This window comes from Leptopilina boulardi, unplaced genomic scaffold, assembly GCF_019393585.1.
Source record: "Leptopilina boulardi isolate dan_hultmark-lab unplaced genomic scaffold, ZJU_Lbou_2.1 LbouV2_123, whole genome shotgun sequence".
Taxonomy (NCBI): Eukaryota; Metazoa; Arthropoda; class Insecta; order Hymenoptera; family Figitidae; genus Leptopilina; species Leptopilina boulardi.
The window spans coordinates 123,058-148,160 of NW_026137667.1; the positions used below are offsets into that span (position 1 = coordinate 123,058).

Below are 25,103 nucleotides of genomic sequence, written 5' to 3' on the forward strand. Positions count from 1 at the left end.
TTACAGAATTTTTGCTCCATAATCGTTTATTTTTCAGATCTCTAAGGCCAATACTACCCAGAAAGTTTTCTTCTTCATTTTTTATTACACCTATTTTGTCATCTTCAATAATTATTTTGATATTTATTTGTATGTAGTATTATTTTTTTAAAATTGACTTTTTAAATTAAAATTTTTTCACTCTTTTTTTGTTTTTTAATTAATTTTTACAAAAACTGGGTTTTATTTTGAAGGAAAAACTTATTTTATAAATTTTTTTGTTTAATTTAATTATATTTTCTGGTTGGTATTAATGGTTTTTGGGGTTAATTTTCAGAACCTTTTGACACGGCTTCCTGGATGCTGGTTGGTTTCGTAGCCATACATTCTGCAACTTTTATGATTTTTTTCTTCGAGTGGCTCTCACCATCCGGTTTCGACATGAAGGTAAACCCTTCAGGCGCTGCCCGGAAACTGGTACCTTTCATTTTGCTTCTTATACCTATTATTCTTTATTCACCTCGTAGCACGCATTCACTTTAGACAGTCATGTGGATCTGATGACACACTAAGCACGTATGTGTTTGTTATTTGTGTATAATATTATTTTGCTGCTGTTTCACTCTCTTGTCACAAATTTTTCTCTCAATTTGTCCACATTGTTCATTTCCGTCAGCGAGAGGAATGGAAATATCTTACAAAAAATATTTTTCGAAATATGCTTTATTTAAATTTCACTTTTATGAAAAAAATAGATATTCATAGAGAAGATTTTTATGCGAAAAGGTATTTTTACAAAAAAAAGTAGGTGCGCAAATATTTTTTAATAACGAACCTTTGAAAGTTTTTTAATTTCGAATGTTTTGCCTTAAGTACAATTTTATTTAAACTTGTTCAAGTGTAACATTTACAATTAAATTAATGCTTTATTTTTTAATATATTTTTTGTAATAATTATTTTTTTATAACAAAGATATATACGTTACTTTGTGCTTTATATAGAAAAACTGATTTTATTAATTAATGAAAGTCAATATAGACAAGCAAATAAACTACAAACACAAAGTATATAAAGAAAATGTTAATTAATAAAACGCTTGCATCAACGGTGAATAAATATACGTATACTTTTGTTGGTCTTTTGCTTCATGTAGTGCATTAAGTTAAATACGTAAATTTGAAAATTACACATTTCTCTCGGTGAGTATAAAACCTCGTAACTTTATCTTCTATACCTATTACATATTACATTTGACCTGGAGCTTTATTCACTGAAAAATAATTTCTAAACTGTGTACTCGAAACTGAGAAATGTATTTCCACTTGTCTGATTTTGTGTATTAAACCCTATGCTCAACATAGTCAATTTCAAGTTTACCTCCACAAGAATAATATTGCATAAACGTGAAATTTGTAGTTTATTATATGACAAAAGCATTTTCTACATTTATAAAAAAGAGTAATAATTAATTAATTATTCCCAAAGGTTTACAAAATCACTTTCTAGGTAGAAACGAATTTCTGTCCTAAACATGAAATATTAATGAAACTGTTACTCCAATTTATCATTTGTATATTGCATTGATTTGATTCTGTATCTGAAAGTCTCTATGTTTAGAAATCAAACCAATTTGTCTGATTGGAAAATAATGTATTCTGTACACAGAATAAATATCATTGACCACAGCATGAATATATATATATATGTATGAATAGATTATATATAGTATAATAAATAATGAAAAATAAATAAAAAGTTAAAGAGAATATAAATTCCATTTCGAAATTAAATTGAAATTTAAAAAACAATGATATAAAAGATGATTAATAAATTCGACAACGTTTTTACTGTTATGTCTTTTCTTTTAGAAAAAATTTCTTTTAGATGTACACTTTGGGGCCGTCCATAAATTACGTAAGACTTTTAGGGGGGAGGGGGGGTCAAGTATTTCTTACGACCAATAGGAAAAATGGCGCTAATGCATGTAAAAAATCTTACATAGGGGGGTGAGGGGGTTCAAATGACCAGAAGAAAGTCTTACGTAATTTATGGACGACCCCTTTATAACGAGAATTATTTGTACAGACAAACATTTAATATGAATATTTTTCTTCCTCGTGGAGAAAGTTTTGTAGTATTTGGATATAAATTTTTTTTGTAAATTCATTAGACAAATTTTCCTCTATTTATAAATGTTATGTAAGTTCCTGATGAAATGTTTTTTTTCCAAAAGTATTTATTTTTATGAAAAAAAAACTGCCTTTGTTTACTGTCTGACCAAAACTTGCATTTACTACTGATAAGTACTGATTAACTGAAACTTGTTATTATTGCTGATAGTAGTATGTAAATATGTGTTGTAAACAAGTGTAAATAAATAAATAGTTTGATAAATTTTTTATATATTTTTTTATTTTCAACTTCTTTTAAATTTTTAATTTTAGTAATTTATTTAACTTTATTATTTTGAACTCGAATTCACCTTTAGAGAAAATGATAAAAATTTTGATTTTCTTTGAATGATGAATCAATGTCTACTGCAATTGAATCTTTTGCAACGATACTTATGGTAATATTCTTTTTTCTTCTCAATCTTTACAGACAAATCCACCACCTACTCATCGATTTTCATTGTGTCGAATCTATTGGTTGGTTTGGGCCGTCCTTTTCCAAGCAGCCGTCCATATTGATTCACCAAGGGGATTTACCGCCAGGTTTGTATATGTGTTCACGATAACAATATGCTAATTACATGGATCAGATTAACATCAAAATTGTGTTATGATTGCGTATACGTCGCTTTACATTTATCACAGGGGGTATATCTATTATATTGACGCGAAATTTTAAATATCACTACATATAGTTGATCAAGTTAATATTTGTATTATCTTGTTTTCGCTAATCAAGTTAAATTTTAATTATAATTCTAATTTGAAATAACCTGATAAATAATTGCACTTTAATTACCGCAATATATTATAATTGATCGAAATATGTAAATTACTTTTCCCGGTAAACATTTGGGTAGAAATTGAAATTCCATCTGTTTCAGGTTTATGACAACTACATGGGCAATGTTTGCCGTGGTTTTTCTTGCCATATACACTGCCAACTTGGCGGCATTCATGATAACAAGAGAAGAATATTACGACTTTTCAGGAGTGGACGATGTTAGGCTTTCAAAGCCATGGTCCCATAAACCTATGTTCAAATTTGGCACTGTCCCTTTTACTCATACAGAGAGCGCTCTCTCGAAATACTTTAAAGAGATGCACTCTTACATGTCACTTTTCAATAGGTCAAGTGTTGCCAAAGGCATCGAATCTGTGGATAATAGGTAAGAAAGACTCTAATTCATTTATCGCACATTTCGTTTCATAAAATATAGATTGGTGATATTTGAAAAAATTTGATTTTTCAATTCAACAAAAAAAAGAAGAAAAAAATATTTCAATTACTGATGAGAATAATTATTCAATTTGATTCTTTGTAGGGAATTGGATGCCTTCTTTTATGATGGTACCGTGCTCGATTATCTCGTGGCACAGGATCAAGACTGTCGTCTTCTAACTGTTGGTTCTTGGTACGCGATGACCGGATATGGTCTTGCTTTTCCCAGAAATTCCAAATATCTGCAAATGTTTAATAAACGTTTGTTGGATTATCGAGATAATGGTGAGTAATTATCAGAATTAGCATATTTTATTTTTGTTTCTAAAATCGTGGTAAAAAAAAAGTATTAAGCAAATTAAATTACTGGTTCTGAAGAAATATAGATATTATTGTTGCAAAAAATTAAACGGATTTTTAAAACATCAATCTTACTAATATTTAACTATAGATAAGATGATTTCAAGAAGGAACGTGTGATTGGATTTGCTTTTTACTACTGACAGTAAAAAAAAACATGTAACTTAAAAATTCCGAGGAAAACATGAAGAGAGCGATCACTACGAGTCAAGGAAGTGATTGTTATCTTGGCATATTTTATTACTTAATTAGTGGTAAAATCATGTTATTCTTGTTGAATAATTTTTTTTATTACATTATACTGTTTGGCGTTGTCAAGTGAAAAATCGAGTTTCAGGTGATTTGGAGAGACTCAGGAGGTATTGGATGACAGGTACATGTAAGCCAGATAAAGAAGTTCAAAAAAGCAGTGATCCTTTGGCTCTGGAGCAATTTTTAAGTGCATTCCTAATGCTCATGTTCGGCTTTTTCGTTGCCGCTGTATTATTATTGCTCGAATATTTATATTTTAAGTACATTAGACATCATCTCGCAAAAAGTGATCGAGGCGGATGTTGTGCTTTACTCAGTCTGGTAAGTAATTGACACCAAAAATTATTTACATGAGAAATCCAACAAATATTTAATAAAACAAAGAAAATTGTTTAACGTAGAAAAACAAAACTGTTATACTGACATTAAAAGTAAAAAAAATTGTTTCTTATTTTTACAGAAGTAATTTAAAGAAATTTTGATAACATTTTAAAATGTTTTCTTTAAATTAAACAAATAAATTGAAAAAATCCGCATTTTAGAATAATAATGCATCAAGTATTTTTAAAAAACTTCATTTTCATTTGCCGCTTAAAATTTTTGCAGAGTATGGGCAAGTCGCTGACCTTTCGTGGCGCTGTTTATGAAGCCCAAGACATTCTCAAGCATCATCGATGTAGAGACCCTATTTGTGATACTCATTTGTGGAAAGTCCGACATGAACTAGACATGGCAAGGCTTAGGATACGCCAGCTAGAAAAGGATCTTGAAGTGCACGGGATTAAACCATCCCAAGCCAAGTACGCAAGTCACATTTGTTTTCTCCTAATCCTATTTTATGGCTAGAAGTACTCAACCTGATAGTGTACCGAAATGCCCCGTGGTTTCAGACTCTCTCACTCTCTCTCTCTATATATATATATATATAGCTTTGCAAATATAAATCACTGAGAAAATGTCTCAGAGGATTTTATGCGATTATGTTAAAAGATTTAGATATTTTCAGCAGAAGTTTGACCCGTTATTTTTTTAAAACTTTGATCGTATACATTTGACAAAATAGAAAAATCTTTCATGATAAAAACGCGGCTGTGGGCCCGCTGAAAATTTATGCATGCTTTTAGTGATTTTATTGTATATATTTACAAATTTTATTATGTGAATATGATCGGCAAATTTTAAGGTCGTCACACGCAAAAAAATTTTTTAACAAACAATTTATTAGTACGAACTCACTATTAAGAAAGATTTGAATAATAGCAAGAAAATTAAATAAAGCAAATGAAGCTTTGAAAAATGAAAGAAAAATGAAAATTTATATACAAAAAATTAGAAAATTTTGTAGAAAATATTAAGATTCATATAAAATTTAAAAACAAAAGAAACAATAAATTTAAACAAATAGTAAATTTTATAAAAAAATTATAAGTGTATAATTAAAAACAATAGGGTAAAATAAACTTTAAAAAGAAATAAATTTTGGAAATGTTTCGGGAAAAGTAGAATTTTAAGAAACTTGCGAGCAAGAATAAATTTTTTGTATTCTTTTTTTTGTAAGAATGGAGAAGAAGAATGATATTTTCGGATTATTTTAAAAATAATTGACGGAGATTTTACTTTGTTTAGAATGCCTCGAGGTTCCAAAACACCTGAGGTGCAAAGAAAATGCAACTTTTCAAAATGAGAACCGGCGTAGGTATTTACTTAAACAGGCGTAAGTTTTATTAAGAATGTAGAAAGAGATAAATTTCGTGTGAAGGGACCTTAAACTTCGACCTACTTTTATCTATAAATACACACATTTCAAGTTTTGTTTGCACAAAATGCACGCCCTCCTTTCGATATAATATATATTGATATGAAATATATTGTACTATAAATGTATACAATATACCATATAGTACTTATATATTTATATACAATATATATCACTTTACGCGTATTCCGAGCACACGTATAATATTTCTTCTCTCAATGTTAATTTTTTCCGTTTATATTTCAGCTGCATTTATATAATCTTCTTTTTTTCAAAAAAATTTTCATTTTAAAAAATTTGCTTGAATTTTATTGAATTATATAAATATATGGAGGAAGTGAAAAGAAGATGAGCTCGACTCGTCAATATAAATAAATATAAAAAATTTCTATAGAAATTGACTAAATTAAAATTATACAAACTGATTGATAAACATGCTCAGGAAAATCGTAATATAATAATAGCCTTTTATTAACAAGCTTATGCGTCTGACGAAAACGGTCTTTTACTACTGATAATATGATTTCACGAATTTAAACAGATTATTCTATCTGTGACTAAAAAGGTTTTTGCTACTGGTAAAATTTAATAACATTAATTTATTAATACGTTCCGCCTGACGATGACTTTTATACTATATGTGTCCATATGCATGAAAAGAGGTCACTTTAGTTTCTTTCTATACTCGCATTGACGATCACGCAAAAATAATCCTTATTGAAATCGACAAAGTCGACCTTTTTCATGCGGACAGCCACATATACTTACTTATAAAGTTTACTAAATTATTCGTCGATAATCAAGAATTTTTATAAGTGATTTTAACTTAAAAGCAAATTATATAAATATTTTTTCAAAGGAACAAAAATTTATGTTTAATATCATTATTATTTATATTAATAATATTTACATGAAATCGACCTGATTCATGTCGGGGGGAGAGAGGTATAACAGAAGGTGAGATTAAGAGAGACATAGAAATCAAGGCACAAAAAATTCCATGGGCTTTTTTAAGGAGGAAAACCGGAAGTCTCAGCTGGTGGCGAGGATGCTTGCAAACCTCGGAATACCCATCACATGCCGAATCACTAACAGTCGAAGCACCACATCCGTTACCCCCATATTTTGATTCGTAAGTTTTTCAAAATGCACCTAAGAGCGAACTTCAACTGCAATATGAGAAAGTGCATACGTCAATAAATAATAATCAAAGCAGCAATTTGTCCATTAGTTGAAAAAAAATTATTTATAAATAATTTTTTATAAAAATTTTTGAGGTACCTACTTATTATTATCAATATAATAAAATTAATAACTTCATGCATAGGTAATTAACTTACAATATGAAAATAATGATGAAATTTAGAATCATTAAAAATTATTATGTATAATATTTATTTAAATATTATAACGTTATCTCATTATCTCACACTAAATATGAATAATATTACGTAAAATCGAACAAAATATTAAAGAGAATTTCAGTAAAAATTTTGGAAAAACAAAGAATACATTTAATTAAAAATTGCTTGCTCGTTATTATAAATGTATTTAAATTATTTTCTTGTTTCTGTAATTGTTTTGTTAATTTCTAATTGCTTGACCGCATGGCATGTAACTTATTTAAGAAATTAATTTTTGTAATCTTTACTTTTTATTAATAAGTTTTGTCTTTTGTATTATTATTGTCATTCAATCGCTTTTCTATTCTCTGTTTTCAATTGCACTTCTATACTAATTCGATTTTTCATTTTTATTATACAATAGCAATTAATTGGGGGGAAAATAACAAATAATTTTTCCAATAATTTGTATTTATTAATATATATATATATTATAATAATATATTATATTATCTATAATATAAAAGTGATAATATTATTATTTTGGTTTATTAATGTTATTCATTTGTTTTATTAGTAATAATTATTTAATATTATTGATATCACTTTTAATAAAGTAATTTAATTTGTTATTATTTTTAATTTTACTCTTAAGTTTTTTGTTGAGAATAGAGGGAAATTTTTTGTTAGAAAAATTTCTTGGTAGGAGAACTTAGGACAAGGAAATGCTGGAAGCAAGCGAACATTAATATAATAAAATTTTTTATTCAGGTTTGTCGACGCTGTTGAAGTATCTAAACCGAGGGACATGACCAAAACGACCATTGTAAACACAGAATACGATGAACGTTTTTTACCTACTGAAATTTACAGGTGAAAACAAATACTTTTCTATTTTATTCAATAATAATTATATTATTATTATTATTGTTAGTATAAAAGATATTAAAAAACATAAGGGAGTCACCTAGGTTATTACATGTTTTGTTTTGACTTTTGACAATAACTTTCGTTATAGGTCGAAATAATTGAAATTTAATTTAATGAATGTAAATGTTTGACTTTACTTATACAAATGATAAAATAAGTTTGAATTAAACATAATATATGTTTGATCCAAAAATATCGTTCTCTCAGTATACGAGGAAACGAAACATGAAATTTAAATAAAAACTGTGAGTTACTTGATTCAATCATAAATATAGTTTATAACAAGAATCATTTTTCCAATATATCTTTCTTTGATAATTAATTCTAACTATATTTTCATCTATTAATTAATAAATTAATTAGAGCACGGAAGGGTTCGTAAATTGTATAAAATTTGTTATTAGTATTCGAAAAAATAATTAAAGTTTGTTAAAAAAATTTGTAGAAAAATTATTCAGAACAACAAAATTTTTGCAATAAATATGAAATTGAATTTTGAAAAATCGACAGATTTCCAGACGAAGACACGACAATTACTGAAATCGCGGAAATTGAAACTGTTCTGTGATGCTGGAGTCTGGCTTTTGACAGTTTCCGTTGAAAACATAAGAAACGTTTTATGAGTTCTTCTTTGAAACTGATTTCTGATAAGAAATTCATCGCTTCAATGGAAATTTAAAACAAACATAAAATGTACCTCACTTAAATTATATATTGCGAGGAACATTTTTTTCAAGTATGTACCTTTAATTCAAGAAAAAATTTCTACGGAACACCGATTTGCAACATCGAGCAGCCATTTTCATATTTGGCTATATTATTAATTATATACGTAAATACTGTGTATGAATGTTTTATTAATGTTTCAAAATATTAATTCTCTGACATCCATTGCATTATAAAAATTTCGATTAGAATTGCGATGGCAAAAGGTTATCAAGAAAAATATGATATAATTCAGTGCCTCCACTCATTCCTAAAAAAATGTGCATTTCATTATAGAATCATCATTTTATAAAAGTAATCAGTAAGCATTTCTTTTCATGTTCATTTTCAGTTATTAAAAACAAAAGGTTTTTAAATAAGGATATGAAAAGATAAATTTTATAACTGCCAGGGGGAGCGAAAATTTCTAACAATTAATTAATTATTAAGTTAATATTTTTTGAGAAAATTATTTGAAAACTTATATTTTAGCTATATATAGATGTATTAATAATACAATCAACAATAAAATTGAATAGTTCTGTTGAAAAAAGAGAATCAATAGTAAGAAATCAAATTTTTTGAAATGTTCAGAAAAGAGAAAGATAATTAATATGTTAAATATTGGTGGCTAAAATTGATGTGTACCATACTAAATAAATATTAAATTTAAATCTATGTTGGATAAAGATCACACAGTAATATACATATTATACTGAGAAAAAAATAAATAAATATATTTAATATACTAAAATAAATATACATATAATAAAAAAATATCTTGGTCAACAGTCAGATATTCTAAATGATACTTTGCAAGGTGAATCTGCTCAAAACGTAGAGAAGAGATTAACAGTTGACATTAAAGATCTATTCAGCTGATACAATTTTTCCTTTGCAATTTTTTTCGTTTTTAAATTTTTAAAAAAAATTTTCCTCTCCCCCCAGTTTTTTTTCGTTTTTTTAAATATTGCAAAAAATTTTCTCTATAAAAAAGACTTTCCGCCTCTCAAAATTCTTTTTTTTATTCTTTTCTCCTTGCAAAAACTTCCCCTTCTCTCCATGAAGTTTCTCACCCTACCACTGATGCACCTACCTTAGTTAATTTAAAATTTTTAATCGAAAATTCTTTTTTTTAAATAACTAAAACAAAAATGGGAAAATTGTGTCTCCTGAGTGAACTTATATTTATCGTATGCCGTTCAATTCTATTGGAAAAAGTGTTTTTCTTATTGAAACGGTACTCGATTTAATTCGAATTTACTTGTCAAGGAGAAATATTTCTCCAATGGGGAAAATACGTTGGTAGTCTTAATGAGATATTATGTGAAATATTATTTATAAGTGGTTAGCTATTAAAAACTAAAACAGTTTAAGACATAGTACCTCAAATTTTAATGTAATAAAACTAAGTGGCTGGTGATTAATCATTAAACAATACTCAGTTAATTATCACCGAGTAATAAAGAAGACTGCAGATTTGCGAGCTTAAAAAAATTTCTGTAAAAATATCCATTTTTGAGTACACAAAAAATATATACTTCTTTTTGATAATTAAATCAATTAATTTGAAAAGATTTGTTCTTTCTACTTTTCTTAAATTCAATATTTTATCGTATATTTCTTGTTTCATTATTTTTTATATTTGACTTAATTATATGATTATTTTATTTCATAATTCTTGATTTTCATTTTTTTTTCTGTTTCTTTTAAGGGACGTTTCAAGTCAACCGTCCCAGAGCTCTGTCCAAAATTCTAATCTATAAAAATAAACATGCAATAGATTAAAATCCTCGGAAACTAATACCCTTTTAATAAAAACGTGGCAGAATTCAAAATTCAAAATAGTGTATTTATGCTACCGCTTTAAAGATGCTGTACTCGTGAATGAGTAGCGATCCCGAAACTTCAGATTCGTAATCAACAACCACCAAAACCCGCGGGCAACAAGTTTCAAGCGAATTCAATAAATCTTTAAAAATTCGTCCGCCATATTTGATTCGCCTTTTTAAAATTTAAAAATTTTGAAAATCTGACTTCGGATTCGTAATCAGCGACCCAAAAAACATTAAAATATGTCATGACTTAATATTTATGCACTATTTTTAGAAAGAAATTAATATACGTATACTCACTTTTTTTTGAATACAGTATCTTTAAAGCGGTACCATAAAGACTCCATTTTGAATTTTCAATTCTGACACGCGTTTCTGTTGAAAGGGAATTAGTTTACGAGTATTTTGATCTATTCCATGTTTATTTTTATTGATTAGAATTTTGGATAGAGCTCTGGACCGATTGACGTGAAACGTCACATATATAAGAAAATTTTGTTTATAAAAAACAGAAAAAAGGTACACTGAAACTTTAGAACCTCGCATTTCTGAAAATAGTTGGGTTTTAGCCCGATCAGTTTTTGAAATTTGTGTTTTATTTTTCTAACAAAGAATTTTAAAAAAGTGAAAGTTTTCAAAGGAGAATCATGAAGGTGTCTTGTAAATAAATAAATATATATATATATAATTAAAGGAAAAATATTATAAATTTAAACTGTATCTCGTGTATCAAGTATTTCAAAAATAATAATAATAATAATTTATTGTAAAATTATGGAATTTTATATATATATAATGTTGAGAGAAAAGCAAATGTCAAATGAAATAACTCTAATGAAATGCTTCCAAGATTCACAAGATTTGCAAAAAAAAAAAAATAATAACATTTTATTGAATCAAACAATTAATATATGCATGTCAGAGTATGTTGTTAAGTCAGAACACGTTGTTAATATTGTTGTTAAAAAAACATAAACGTTACATTGTTAAGTCGAGTGCCGAATACAATTATCCTAGAATTTTCAAAGAAAATAAGTTTTTAAACTACCATAATATTATTATGTTTTTAAATTTGAAAAATAGAGGTAACATTTTTCAAAATGGAAATAAAAATGTAATAAATTGAATAGGAAAAATTAATTTTTTTATTTAATACAAAAATAATTTTGTTTTCTTTATATATTAATTGAAAATTATTATAAATTTATTATTTTTAAAAATTTAATATAAAATTTCATCCTATACAATATATTTTTGGAGAATTAATTAAGAATTATACAATATTATGTAAAATTAAGTAAAATCTGTATTAGTTCTCATGTTCTTCGTATTTCAAACTGACTTACCAGTTCTATTATTGATATAATATGATGAAAAATCATCAATCTCATGCTAAATATGATAAAACAGATTTTTTAGTTATGTTCGAAAAATTTTATTCACCTCTCATAAACTTGAATGGATAATGTTGAGAATGGAATAAAAATTGGTCCACTGCAGGTAAAGCAGTTCTAATCTTTCATTTGTATATCTCATCATCCTCGGATGCTGTACCGACTGCAATCGCACTCTACAGTGCTAAGAATTGACTCACTTATCAATTGTTGATGTACAGTTTTGTTAAAAACGAACTTTTCATTTTCGATAGAGCTCTAATTTATTAATTTATGAGAATCTAAAATTTTTAATACATATTTATCAATAATATTTTTTTATATGGAATTCTAATTTATACTTAAAACTTGAGATTTTTTAAAATTAATAAGAAATTGCACTGATTAAAATTAAAATCTCTAATCAGTTACTTCTACAATTCCACTATTTTACTTTACAAACATGTATATTTTTGAACAAGAACCCTCCAATCATAAAATATTTTTTTGATTCTACTTACATTTCTTTTTATTAAATTTAAATCAACGGCTTTAATAATAATACGAGCTATTAATATTAATTATTTAATATTTTAAAACAAGTGAATAGTAATATAAAAATATATATATATAATACATATAAAAAAAGAATGTCTATCCAAATAATCGTAAAACAACGAATCTCGAAAAATCTTAGTAAATTTAATTTCAATGTTTCAACATTTTATTGCATATCAATAATACTACTTCATAAAATAATGAACTGAATCACAAGCGCACAAATTTTTAAAATGGTTCAGACTCAAAATTGTTTTAATGTATTGATTTTATTTTTGCAAATTCAATTTTGAAATTAATTTGTTTCATAATATTATCATTTTAAAAGTATTGATAATATTTTCTATATGATTAATAATTAATTATTAATAATTAAATTAATAATGATGAATAAATAATTGAATTTATCAGTGATCGTTCAATTCAATTTTCATATTTTAGTTAAATTAATAATGATTAAAAAATATTTGTATGTTATAATACCAAATATGTCATTAAAAATCTTATTCTTTAATTTTTACGGTTTAATTAATGAATTTATTTATTTATATAACAAAATGATTGGAAGGGGTTTTTGTAAAATGTCACAATTAATTTTTGTTTTGTAAAATCTGTGTCACTCTTGCATTTTTTTTAAAGTGTTATGTGACGAACTTTGTACCCTAGAAAAAATTGCTGTGAAGCTGTTATAGAGTAAAAATGCGTAAGTGTGTATAACAAAAATGAGTCATATACCTAATGACTGGTATTCTGAATTTAAAATGTGAACATTTATGATTAATGTTTATCAATTAATAATAATCTATTCATTCTATTCAATAAAAATATTAAAAACAATTCATTTTTAGATAAAAATTTTGATTAACATATTTTCAATTTCTAATGGAAATAAATATACAGATTTAAAGAATATATATATATATATATATATATATATTATATCTGCCGTGTTTTTGAGAAACACAGTAAATAACATTTTTATCATTTCATTAAATATTTACTATACAAAGTTATCATATCAATAATAATAATAAATACTATGATAAATATTGAGTAATTGTACATTTTGCAACGAGAGCAGAAAGTAGCCGTTTTCCGATGAATTTGTAAGTTGATGCTCGAGCGAAGCGAAAATGCTACTTTCTGTTCGAGTTGCACACAGTGCTCTGTGCAACAGCTGCAAGAAAAAAAGCTATTTTATATGTTGTTTTAAAGAATAAATTTAAGGTTATGTTGCCTAATATGCCTGAAAGTGTGCAGAAAAGTGTACTTTGCTTCCCCATTTTATCAAAATGCAGAAATCAACAACTTTGTTCGCTGGATTTACGTTAAAGTAAAGTAGTGCTTTTTTTGCAGGTGTTGCACAAAAAATATTATCCTTTAAATACATAGAGTTATGAAAATTTTTTTTTAATTTTGAAACCCTGCGTTTTTGAAAATGTGATATTTATATTATGCAAAACGGTTTAAATTCTGAATACCAATTGTTTATAATTTAAGTAGGATAAGCTCGACAAGTCGAATTAATGCAATTTTGTCAAGATCTGCATTAAAAAGTCACGAGTAAATAAAAGAAATTAATAAAATGTAAATGGAAAATGGCGAGAAATTAATAGACAAGCTCGCAGTGAAAAACTATTGCACTTTGTCATAAATAATTTCATAAAAATTTCAATTTTTAGAATATAAGTAATTCAATCTAAGGCAATATAAATATACATAAAAAATGGGAAAACGCGATTGTAAATGTTGATTCAAATAAACATTGTTGTTTTATAATTCTTGATATTCAATTTTTTTTCATATACATTTGAATAAGTTGATTTATTCTATGTTTAGAAAAAGCAATTTACTATTTTCTCTTTTGATCCTCTGTCATTATTCTTTCGTCTTACTTGCTTTGATTTTCCTGGCCTTGATTGTACAAAAGTGACATTATTCATTTTCGTATGGGACAAACATACATATAAAGAATTATGATCTCTTAAATAAAAATAACACGAGTTTTATAAGTATACTTTTTTTTAGTTCCTTTTCATCCTGTATAATTCACTTGTCAAACTTTTAAAAGCTAATCTGTTATATAAGAAGAAAGTCAGTATATAAAAGCATTAAAATATACATAGTTCTTTTGATTTCAATATCAATTGTATTTAATATTATTCCTGCAATAAGTTGCAAAATAAAGATCGTACAATCTATTCAGTGAAGAAAAGTAGTATCAGATAGTCAGACATGTTTAACAATGAAAAATACTGTGCATAGACGGAAGTATAAAATACAATTTTGCTGCACATTTCGCTAAATTGAGTTCAAGGACTGTCACTAACCGAATGATTCATCCGCTGAAGTTGGACATGTGAAGAAGGGCTATTTTCCCACACTTATCTTCCTTCTTTTCCCCTCCTTATTCTCTATACTTAGCACATATACAGCCAAACCAGGTGTGCAGAAACTAGGTCGATCCCTCGTCAAAGGATATTTGTTCGGGAATTTATCAAGAACTTTTCTCCTTTATCGATATGCTTGCCGTACTTTGATGAAAAATCGACATACCACTAATTGGAACCATCAATCTAAATAAAATGAATATATGTATATCTTTTGATTCTGACGAAAAATTCCCATTTTCTTTATTGACTTCATTTCCGTTTCAATCAGTGAAAAAATTGTTTCTTTATATTCAATTTCAACTATTTATTTATAATTATGATAAATAAAATGTGTATTTCATTCTGTAAGAAATAAGTGGCATAAAAATATTCCGTGTAAGAAATGTTGGTTGAAAAGTAATTATCACGAGAAATACGTATTTCATGATAATATCAGTTCAAGATACAAGTTAAATAAAAAGTTTATGTTTTTTTTGTAGAGCGAAGCGTTGTGGAAATAAGAAATAAGTAACTAAAGTTTCAGAAGCAAAGAATAGGATTTAAGAAGACGCAAAAAAGACATTCTGGGATAACATCGTGGCACTATAAGATCGTTAATGGGAAATTCTTGTATCCGTAATCGAACTATATACTCTTGAGTAAATGTGACTCGAACTTTGAAAACCGATAAAAGAAAAACATGCCCGGGTAAGTAACACTTTTTTTATTGATTAGACATTTAAAAAAATTTCGATATAAATAATTTTATTTTCAATGATTTTTCGTCGACGACAAATATACAATTTTCTCATTTTTCTCATGTTCTCTACGAAAAAAATTATATATAATTAGCGATTTAATTACTAGACACAATAACTATTTATAGGATGAGAAAGTTTCAATATTGTTTAAGTTGGCAATTTTAAAAAGCTTTTACACAAAGAATTGGATTTCACCGTTCAACGTCAGTTAATATATAAGAGAGACAGTACGATCAATGTGTTGTCACATCGCCTTATTTTATGACTAAGGTTCTTGCAGATAAATTTCGAGTGCAGCAAAAAACAGGCAGAAAACTATTATAATATATATTCAAGGAAAACTGCAGAATGATGTTAATTAAATATTTAAATTCTATGTTACATTCTTAAAACAGTCAATTACAATTAAAATAGGATACTGACATTGTACTTTACTATTTAATTAATACTTAAAAGACGTTTGATCTTGCGCTGGTTAATCTACTTGATGATATGAAACTCGGAGAATTTATACAGACTGAATTTTAAACACTTCTTCCAAATCACTGTACAGTCATTTACAATTAGAAAATTTCTAACTTTTTTACAATTTTAAAAATTAATTTACTTGATTTGGAAATTAAATTTCATGGTAATAATTAACCCCTTCGCAGTGTAGCAAAAATAAAGCTTCAGTGCCCCGTATGTGGGAAAAAAATTTTTTTTTTTAAAATTAATATTAAAAAAAACCCGAAAATCTATGAATACCCATTGACAAGTTTATTGTATTGTTAAAATAATGAAGTAAACGATTATTAAAATAATGAAGTAAACTATCGATAATTTATCATATTTTGTGTCTACTTATTTTTTTTGAGATGCCGCTATAGCGGTCATGCACACTGGTGGCACGACATTTTTATGCCTCTATAGAGGTCAATAACAGTGAAGGGGTTAAAACTAAAATAGCAGTGGTGTGAGTTCTTAAATATACATAAAGCAAACGTTTTACATTTGGAATTGAATTACATTATTGTATAATATCATTACGAAAATTGTAACGTTGCATACATTGTAACGTCATTATAATTTTTATTATTAAATAATTAATTAATTTTTATTAAATTAATTAATAATTTAATATTATAAACATATAAATAATAACATTCACCCAAATGGTAAAAAATTACAAGATAGAATGAATGGTACTTTATATATTTTGCATGCAATTTACCAAAATTTCAATTTGGCATTTAGTATCTGTAAATAAATGCTGGCACACATTTAAGATTATTGACTATCTATTAGTATATCAATCCATAGATCATTTTGTTATTTTATATAAATAAAATAATTGAAAAAAGAAAAATTATTTTTATTCTTTTTCTTTCGCAAACTTTCTTTGATTTCTTTTGAGTGTACTTTTAGTTTTTATTTGCATTCAATCACAATCACTGAACTTCACAGACAAAATACGTTTCAAAACTGCAAGGACTGTCATTCCATTTTAAACCTTTTCCATCCCTGTTCCATAATTCCAAACAGTGTTCCTCTTCACCATTTTCGTATCTAAAAAATGTTCATCATTTTTCAAAACAATTGATTTGTACGAAATTTGTTTTTGTTATTTTCATTATTATATAATTTCAATTTCAAAAATTAAAGTATAATATGAGATTGAGAAAATACCGGAAGTTATTGGGTTCGCCAACGTTCCAATTTTCAAAGGTTATTGGTCGACCATTGGCCATCCAGAAAAAGGTTCCTTCCTCTCCCTGATCGGTACCGGAAGTCCAAAAATGTTCATGACCAAGTCCAAAATCTTTTATGTGCTTTTCTAGCCTGTCATTTTCTTCCTGCGATGAAATACTCGCCAAATGCATTCCATGATATCGACAATATTGAGATGCTCTGTACCAATTGGCCTAAAAAATGTATTCATAAACGAATTCTTATTTACAAATATTCAAATAATCTTCAAAAATTTTGTTATAGTCAAAGATATTTTTTCTTACAGACAACTACCTTTATACTTTTAAAATAGAATAGAGTATTTTTTGGATAATTTCAAATTGGGGCTAAAAATTTGAGAATTTAATTTTCATTCATATTTTATAATTAAAGGTTAAATTTTAATTAATTTCTAAATTTAGTTATTTTCTTCTTTTTTCTAATTTTGAGTAGTACGTTACTGTCGGACTAACTAAAAATTAATTTCAAATGTATTATGTTGAGTAGTCAAGGATGATTTTCGTCAAACAACTAGTTTTTAACAAATATCGAAATAAATAGTAAATAATAAAATTTAGCCAAGTTTTCTCTTTTTGAGAAATATTATTTTTTTACTAATTTTGTTTATATCCTTTATAGAACAGATATTTCTCGTTTCTTTTTTTTCGTTTGTTTTTTCGTATAAAATCGATGGAAAATAGGACAGAAAACATGTTCGAATTTCCCTGTTTGCTGAAAACTTCGCACCCCCAGAGAAAGTTTGCAAACCAGAGACCAATGTTTCATCTCGAGTGGTCGCTCGAATCGTTTTGTGTCATTGGGGGGGGGGAGGGATGCAAAAATGCAATGCGACTCGGAAAGAATGTAAATAAAATGCCATAAATATGCGGCAGCTGCGATTGCATTGCATGGCACGTCGCATCACCAGTCTCTCTATTCTTTGGATTTTTTTTTAATTCCGAATCATCAATGCCTGTTATACTTTTACAATAATCCATCTTTACTTTTTTACATTCTCACCATCTCGCTTTTCTACATTGTTCCGCCAAACCTTCATATGAAATGTATTTAAATAAAATTTTTATTTCTAAAAAATCTATTATTTTTCGATTGTATTGTTCTCTCGTTTCAGTTCGAATGTAAAATTTCGTAACTTTATTGAAAAGGTATCATATTTTCATTGAAATACGATTGAATTTTGCTAATTATAATCTCTAGAATTTAATTTACATATGGATCTTTAATAGTTAAAAAATTTATGAAAGTAATTATTAACGTTCAATTAATATTATAATAATGATAAAAAAAGGTGGGATTTCAAATTTTTCGAATAATCTCTCTATGTAAATAGTTTTTTTTTCTTTATATGTGAAAATATTTAACACATCAAGTTATTTTTTTTATATTGATTCTATTTATGAATTTAATAGCACTTAATTATCCGTTATAAATACAGAATTTTAAATTTTTGCGTCAAGACAAAATTTAACAATGGGGCGAAAAGACTCGTGAGAAAATAAGCGCAAGGCGCATATATAGTTTTAATGCCGAAGCATCTATTTTCGTATCTTTGCAATAAATCCAGTTATTTGAGGATGCTTAATAAAAAAAATAAAACCTCACGAAGGGTGAAATTACGTTACGAGTTGTTGCACGCTATCGCAGTGTGTACCCCTTTTGCGCTTCTCTGCGCGATCTCGTGCACAAGGGAATACTCTCTCTCTCTCTCTCTCTCGAGCTTGTGTTCTTTATGCATTCTGGGGACGACATATATAAATTTTATGGAAGCAATGTATAACCCAGGGTCGCTCTCAGTTAATTAAGACGCATAAATAAAATATATGTATATACATATTTCGAAACCGCCTTCTATTATGCCAAAGAAAAATATTTTTCTCCACCTGCAATTTATTTATATCAATAAAAAGTGAAAATTAAAAATAACTCATGTATTGTAAAAAACAGTTCTTTTTTATCTCACGTGTCTTTTTGAAATCAAAACTTATTAGGTGAACATTTATTTCTATTTATCTAATTTGGAAATTTATTTCGTTTTAAAAATTGTAATTTATTATTTTCGAAATAAATGAGTAAAATAATTTATTTATTTGTTGTACATATATAGAAAAAAATGTAATTGTTCGTGGCAAAGGATACTTATCATGCTCATATCTTTGGGGAAAACTTTATGTAGTATGGAAATTATCGAAGCGTAACGCATAGAATGATATAATAAGAATCCATGAGGGAATATGATTCATGTTTCTCGTTAAGGAGTTCCATGCAAAATACGTTGAAATGAAGGTGAATCGATAAGAGCGAGAGAGTAAACCCTTCCCTGCGTGAGATTTCTCTTACAAAATCAAGAAGAGAAGCCGTCATACATTGTGCAAATCCCTTTCCACCACTTCCATCACTCATCGATGAGTTTTCACCTCGAAAGCAGTTGATATTGCATGGCGAAAGTAATGTAAAAATTTGGAAACTTTATTTACAAATCCTCACTACAAAAACGAACGTCTGCTTCAAATGTAGACACTGAGACATTTACAAATTAATGTTTTTTGTAGGTAAGAACCTAATTTAAGCCACGAAACATAATCTCTAAAATACGCAATTTTTCGAAGCAAAAGAGATATCAAAAAGTCTATTAAAAATGTCACTCAAATGATGATACTCGTTTTTCAGTAGCTGGAATAAAGTTTTTTTAAAGCTTTTTTAAAATTCTTTTAAAAATTTGTGTCTTCTCTTAGAAATAAATTCTTTTAATTGTTTTCAGTATTTGTAATATAGTATCAGTAGTAAAAGTCCGTTTTTAGTCAGACGTATCGAATTCTTGTGAATTTCGTATCACCATTAAAGATCAGCTTCAGTTGGACAACGCTATCAATTTTTTGTATCGGTAGTAAAAGTCAGTCGCATCCAACAAGTTTGGATTTAATTATAACTCAAAAGATACATAATTCTTCAATGTTATTTAAATTATTGTATCAATAAAAGTAACTTTTAAGCAGACAGTACGCACTGTTAAAAATGTTGGTAGTTTTAATATACACAAAGAGCTCAAATTTGTATGTATTTGCATGTAATGCAAATACATGCACACTGTAAAAAAATTAAGGAGTTAACGGCACCGGGAGTTAAAAATCAACTCAAAAAATGAGTTAATAATAAAATTAACTTCTGAAAACTAACTCCCTAGGCATAAAATTAATTCGTAAAGCATTAACTCCCTTCGCTTCAACTCCAAAAGGGTGGGACTTTAATGAGTTGAAATTCAACTCCTTTTTTACAGTGTATATGAAACATTAATAAACAATTAAAATTAGGAGACCTTAAATTTACATGTACATTAAAATTCAATGGCAATATTAATATAACCTAGTATCAGTATTATTCGTATGTCAGACTTAGGACTTAGGGACAACTTGAACAAATCTGGTTAAGATTTAATCAGTGATTAGTTCCTTAATCGACCAATAGGGATCAGTTAAACTGACTTTTATAACAAATTACCTCTTAATCAGAGTTGGTGAAACTGCCACTCAATAACGAAAATTAATGTAATTTAATAAAATAAAATTAATTTTTTTTTCTCTCAAATTTGATTTTTGTACTTTCATCACAGAAATGATAAATTTTTTTAACTGGATTATAAAAATTGAAGTAGAGTAAAATTATTACATTCCAGTTTTTAAGGATTGAATAAAGATAATTTTTGTGGCCAAAATCTGTAAAATTTCCCGTAAGAGGGTTTAATTTGAAGATGGTTGTAAAAATTGACTGATTTTCATTATTTTACTTTCTCATTTTTATAGGTTTCTTTTTTTATGAACCAAGATTCACAGAGACGAACATTGTCTGACTTTTAAATATGAGCTCTAAAAAGTGTAATAAAGACCGTACGCCTTTATAGGGCAGCAGATAAATCGAGTAAAGTGACAGTTCGCTTACAATGAAAAAAAAATTTATTTGAATCAAATAAGAGTTATTTGATCCAATTAAAATAATTGACTTGTCAATTATCCAGTAAATCTTCATTTTTACAAAATAAATATGCACTTGATCTAAATATTATCTAAAAATAAATAATTTTTAAATAATTTTTAAATAATTTGAATTAATTGAATGAAATAAATTTTTTTCAGTGTACCTTGAAAAAGATCCCCAGGTAATATCTTTTCTCGCCTAGTTTCAAAAGCGGCATCGTCCATCTCGAAACTGCCAAGTTACCCACATTTTCATCAACACAATTTGGACAATCGTCTAAAAAATAAATTTTTAATTAAATTTTTTCATTTACATTTTTCTTTTTTTTAATGTACTTATAATTATTTTTTCACAATTTTATGTTACATTAAAATAACATTCAAAATATATTAAAATAATAAAAGGTGTTTTTCCTTTCTAAAAAAAGACATGAGCTGAAAAGGTCGAATGGAAATCTCTAAAACTATTGAGAAAAATTCAACTTTCAAACATTATTAGATCTATTGAAAAATTATATTTGTGATGGCAAAGCACTAAGTACGAATAATTAATTATTTAATATCTATATTAATTTATTATGTTTCTACAAGTATTTATAATTATGACCTGGATATAAATAAAATTTAAGAAATAATTAAATAAATTACAAAATTTCTAATAACATACAAACTTTAAAATTTAAAAAAAGCAAATAATTTAATAAAATTTTTAAAAAAATTTAAAGAAATTAAAGTTCTATTTAAAATTTCATTTTCAAATATTACAAGTGCATTACGGTGCAATCGTCTTGTTATATTTTTTCGCATTTAGTATTTTATGCTTTCATCTCTTCTAATAATAATAATAATAATAATTTAAACATCTGATGATTACCAATTAATGACATAAGATTTATGAATGTGCGTAATTTTTATCACACTCGCATTATACTTTCGAAATATATTGAGAAAGATAATGTGTCTTCACTCTAATTATGTGCCTTCAATTAGCCGCAATTTGCTCGCTACTAAATATCAATCAAATGACTTTTGTGCAGCAAAAATGTCCATCTCAGTAGGACAAATATATTTTATTGTAATACTTTGTAATAATTTGTAAAAAAATATCCTTAAGCACTTGAGAGTAGTTTCGAAATAATCTATTAAATTATAATTAGACATGGACTTTTGCGTGAGAACCTTGAATTTCAGTAGAACTTTCGTTACATAATCAGACAAGAGAAGTATATCATTTCTCAGATATTTTTTATATATTTGTAATATTAACTTTACTATTTTTATAAAGTAATAGTTTTTATAAAATACTTTTATAAATTTATATAATATATACACTGTCAAAAGAAGATCTTATTTTCAGATGAGTCTTAAAATCAGCGCTAGTAGCTCTAAGGAAAATTGCATTGCGTAAATTCAGCATAGCTGCCTTAAAAATGTTGCCTCTTAAAATAAGACCTCTTTTCGGTCTTGAAATAAGACTTTCTTTTTACAGTGTATAATAGTTTAAAAAAAAATATATTTTTATAATAATTATTACAAATTTTCAACTTGAAAATGTATAATAAAATTTGGTTGTCAAAAAATCTTGGCACGTTCACCATTCTTTTTTTTGTTATGAAAGCTTTTTTAAACTTTTCGAAAAATTTTTTAATATTATTAGAAAGTGCCACCATTTTGTAACTGCTGTTTACTAATTTTTTATGGAATTTTTTTCGCTTCATATATTCATTTATTGTGATGGGACTCTCTCATAAAGTTATGAAGTGAAGCTTTACAACGTTTAAATAAAATCAACATCTATAGGTACTCACCTTTTCATTTTATATTTTTCATACACAATTTATTTATTAGTTTTAAAAATAAATTAGTTAACAACAGTCTGGTTTATATTAAATGTTAACAAAATATTTTAAATGTACAATGAAACTATTTTTAAGTTTAAATTAATAGTGTTTGCGAGAAATTGAGTAAACTGCTAAATAGATTAACTGAATCTCGGTGGAAATTTGATATTGTATACCTATAGCTTTCCGTTTGTTACTTAGCAGTTGGTCAGATTGTTTCGATCGTAATGAACGTCAAGAGAACTGTTTAGTTTCGTAACGTGATAATAGATGTTGAGATTCAAAAGGACCTCACATTCTCATTGCATAACCAAAATGCAGAAATACTTGTGCATAATTATTTTCATAAGCAAATAGAAATTTGTGTCACCTTTATATTAGTGATTACTCTCAAACACTTTATTATTTAAATAATTGAAAAAACGTGAAACAATTAAAAAAATTGCAAGTTTGTAAATTTAATTTAAATAAAAAAACATATTAGTTAGCAAATACATTGGGAACCAAAGCATTGGAAAGTTAATAATAGAGATCCTTTCAGAAACAAGTGAAATTAAATATTTACCACTTGTCCGTTAACCAAATAAGTCTGCTTCTATTTTATAAAACGTACCATCAAGCCCTTAATCTCTCGATTAATAAAAAATCGTTCATAAAATGAACACTTGAAATGTTTAGAGATTAAACTTTTCCCCGAGCGGTAGTATTTTAAGATTTCCCGTTGAAAAAAAAGAATAAAGATAAAAAGAAGAAAAAAGGCAGTATATTGAGTGGAGTGGATTTAAAATTTAACGAGGTGATGGGAGTGTTACGCAAGTTATTTTTACAGCACAGGAAATATCATGAAACTGTAATCAGTAGTATCACCGTAAGAGCTATCGATTGAACGCTTATTTATTTGTTCAGAAATACAAACACGTTTCAATTCAAGTTCTTATTTCTCTTGTTTTTATTCCCTTTATAACCTTTACATCGTACCAAAAAAGTGTTCAATTTTCTAAAAACTTTCAGTACAAGTAGTGCGTTGTCAAATTTATTTATCATCTTCATTTTTATTTTTTTTATTCCTTTTCATTGAAGCCATCAGTTAAGCTTATAAAATTTCTTATTTATAGACTTATTTAAAGCTGCGTATAGCTAATTTCGACAAAAAAATATATGATTAAAAAAATCTTCATAGACTCTGTCGTGTAGTTTTTGGCTTGTTTGTAACGCCTACACGCCCTCAGATCCGTCTTGAACAATATAGAATCCAGTCGTGGATTATTACACACCATTTTACACTGCTATTTGGAAATAGTCTTGCTCCTACATTTATTTTATTTGTCAATACTACTCTATCATATATATCTGCCTTAAAACTTAATAACATTCAATTAAGTTATGAGCTGATCGGTGCAACTATACCCTATTTAACAAAATGAAAAAATGAGAGCTGAAAATAACAAAAATAGAATAGGTTAAAAAATAATTTACCCTAAAAAAAGGATAATTAAGATTATAAAAATTAATAAAAATGAAAAGATTTAGATGATGGGAAAAATTGAAGACGATAGATCGTAAAATATTGAAGAAAAGCAAAAGTGGAATGTGCGAGGTGTATTACTTATTAAAATTTATTATCGTAACATATGTATGTATATTTCACTTACGTCTTATAGACGTTACATCGAATAATTTTTTGCGGAGAAATTCTGTTGGCAATATAATGTACTACATGTGCCTGGTCACGTGATCAAAGTCAACATTACATATATATATATATATATATATATATATATATATTTTTTTTTTCCTCTATAATGATCATATATAATATATTCGTCGAGTGTGTTCATTTGCAATATATCATCTGTCCATCGATAGTAACTACGTTCGATTGTTAAATATACATTGGCGCACAAGCTTTACGAGAGAATTTTATACTACATAACTCCATTGCAGT

General features: G+C 26.8%; 2 protein-coding genes across 20 annotated transcripts in view; one reads left to right on the top strand and one right to left on the bottom strand.

Moving 5' to 3' along the window:
* Window positions 1–12,490, top strand: part of LOC127287581 (glutamate receptor ionotropic, NMDA 2B) — a 104,679-nt gene extending 92,189 nt beyond the window's left edge. For 8 of the 14 annotated variants that reach the window (XM_051314603.1, XM_051314596.1, XM_051314612.1 and 5 more), the window contains 9 exons: window positions 317–456; window positions 2,582–2,694; window positions 3,036–3,320; window positions 3,477–3,658; window positions 4,071–4,306; window positions 4,592–4,785; window positions 6,757–6,873; window positions 7,856–7,957; window positions 8,525–12,490. In XM_051314603.1, coding sequence (XP_051170560.1) covers window positions 317–456; window positions 2,582–2,694; window positions 3,036–3,320; window positions 3,477–3,658; window positions 4,071–4,306; window positions 4,592–4,785; window positions 6,757–6,873; window positions 7,856–7,957; window positions 8,525–8,582 — 1,427 coding nt within the window. In that variant the 3' untranslated portion in view covers window positions 8,583–12,490. Of the gene's footprint in view, window positions 1–316; window positions 457–2,581; window positions 2,695–3,035; window positions 3,321–3,476; window positions 3,659–4,070; window positions 4,307–4,591; window positions 4,786–5,611; window positions 6,874–7,855; window positions 7,958–8,524 lie in introns of those variants that run through there. The other 6 variants (XM_051314639.1, XM_051314680.1, XM_051314642.1 and 3 more) reach the window with 5 other exon arrangements.
* A 3,115-nt stretch (window positions 12,491–15,605) lies between these two features.
* LOC127289002 (low affinity immunoglobulin epsilon Fc receptor-like) overlaps window positions 15,606–25,103 on the bottom strand; it is a 146,972-nt gene continuing 137,474 nt past the window's right edge. For all 6 annotated transcript variants that reach the window (XM_051316773.1, XM_051316779.1, XM_051316756.1 and 3 more), the window contains 3 exons: window positions 21,482–21,594; window positions 17,287–17,522; window positions 15,606–17,166 (listed from right to left, as the gene is read on the bottom strand). In XM_051316773.1, coding sequence (XP_051172730.1) covers window positions 17,049–17,166; window positions 17,287–17,522; window positions 21,482–21,594 — 467 coding nt within the window. In that variant the 3' untranslated portion in view covers window positions 15,606–17,048. The remainder of the gene's footprint in view (window positions 17,167–17,286; window positions 17,523–21,481; window positions 21,595–25,103) is intronic.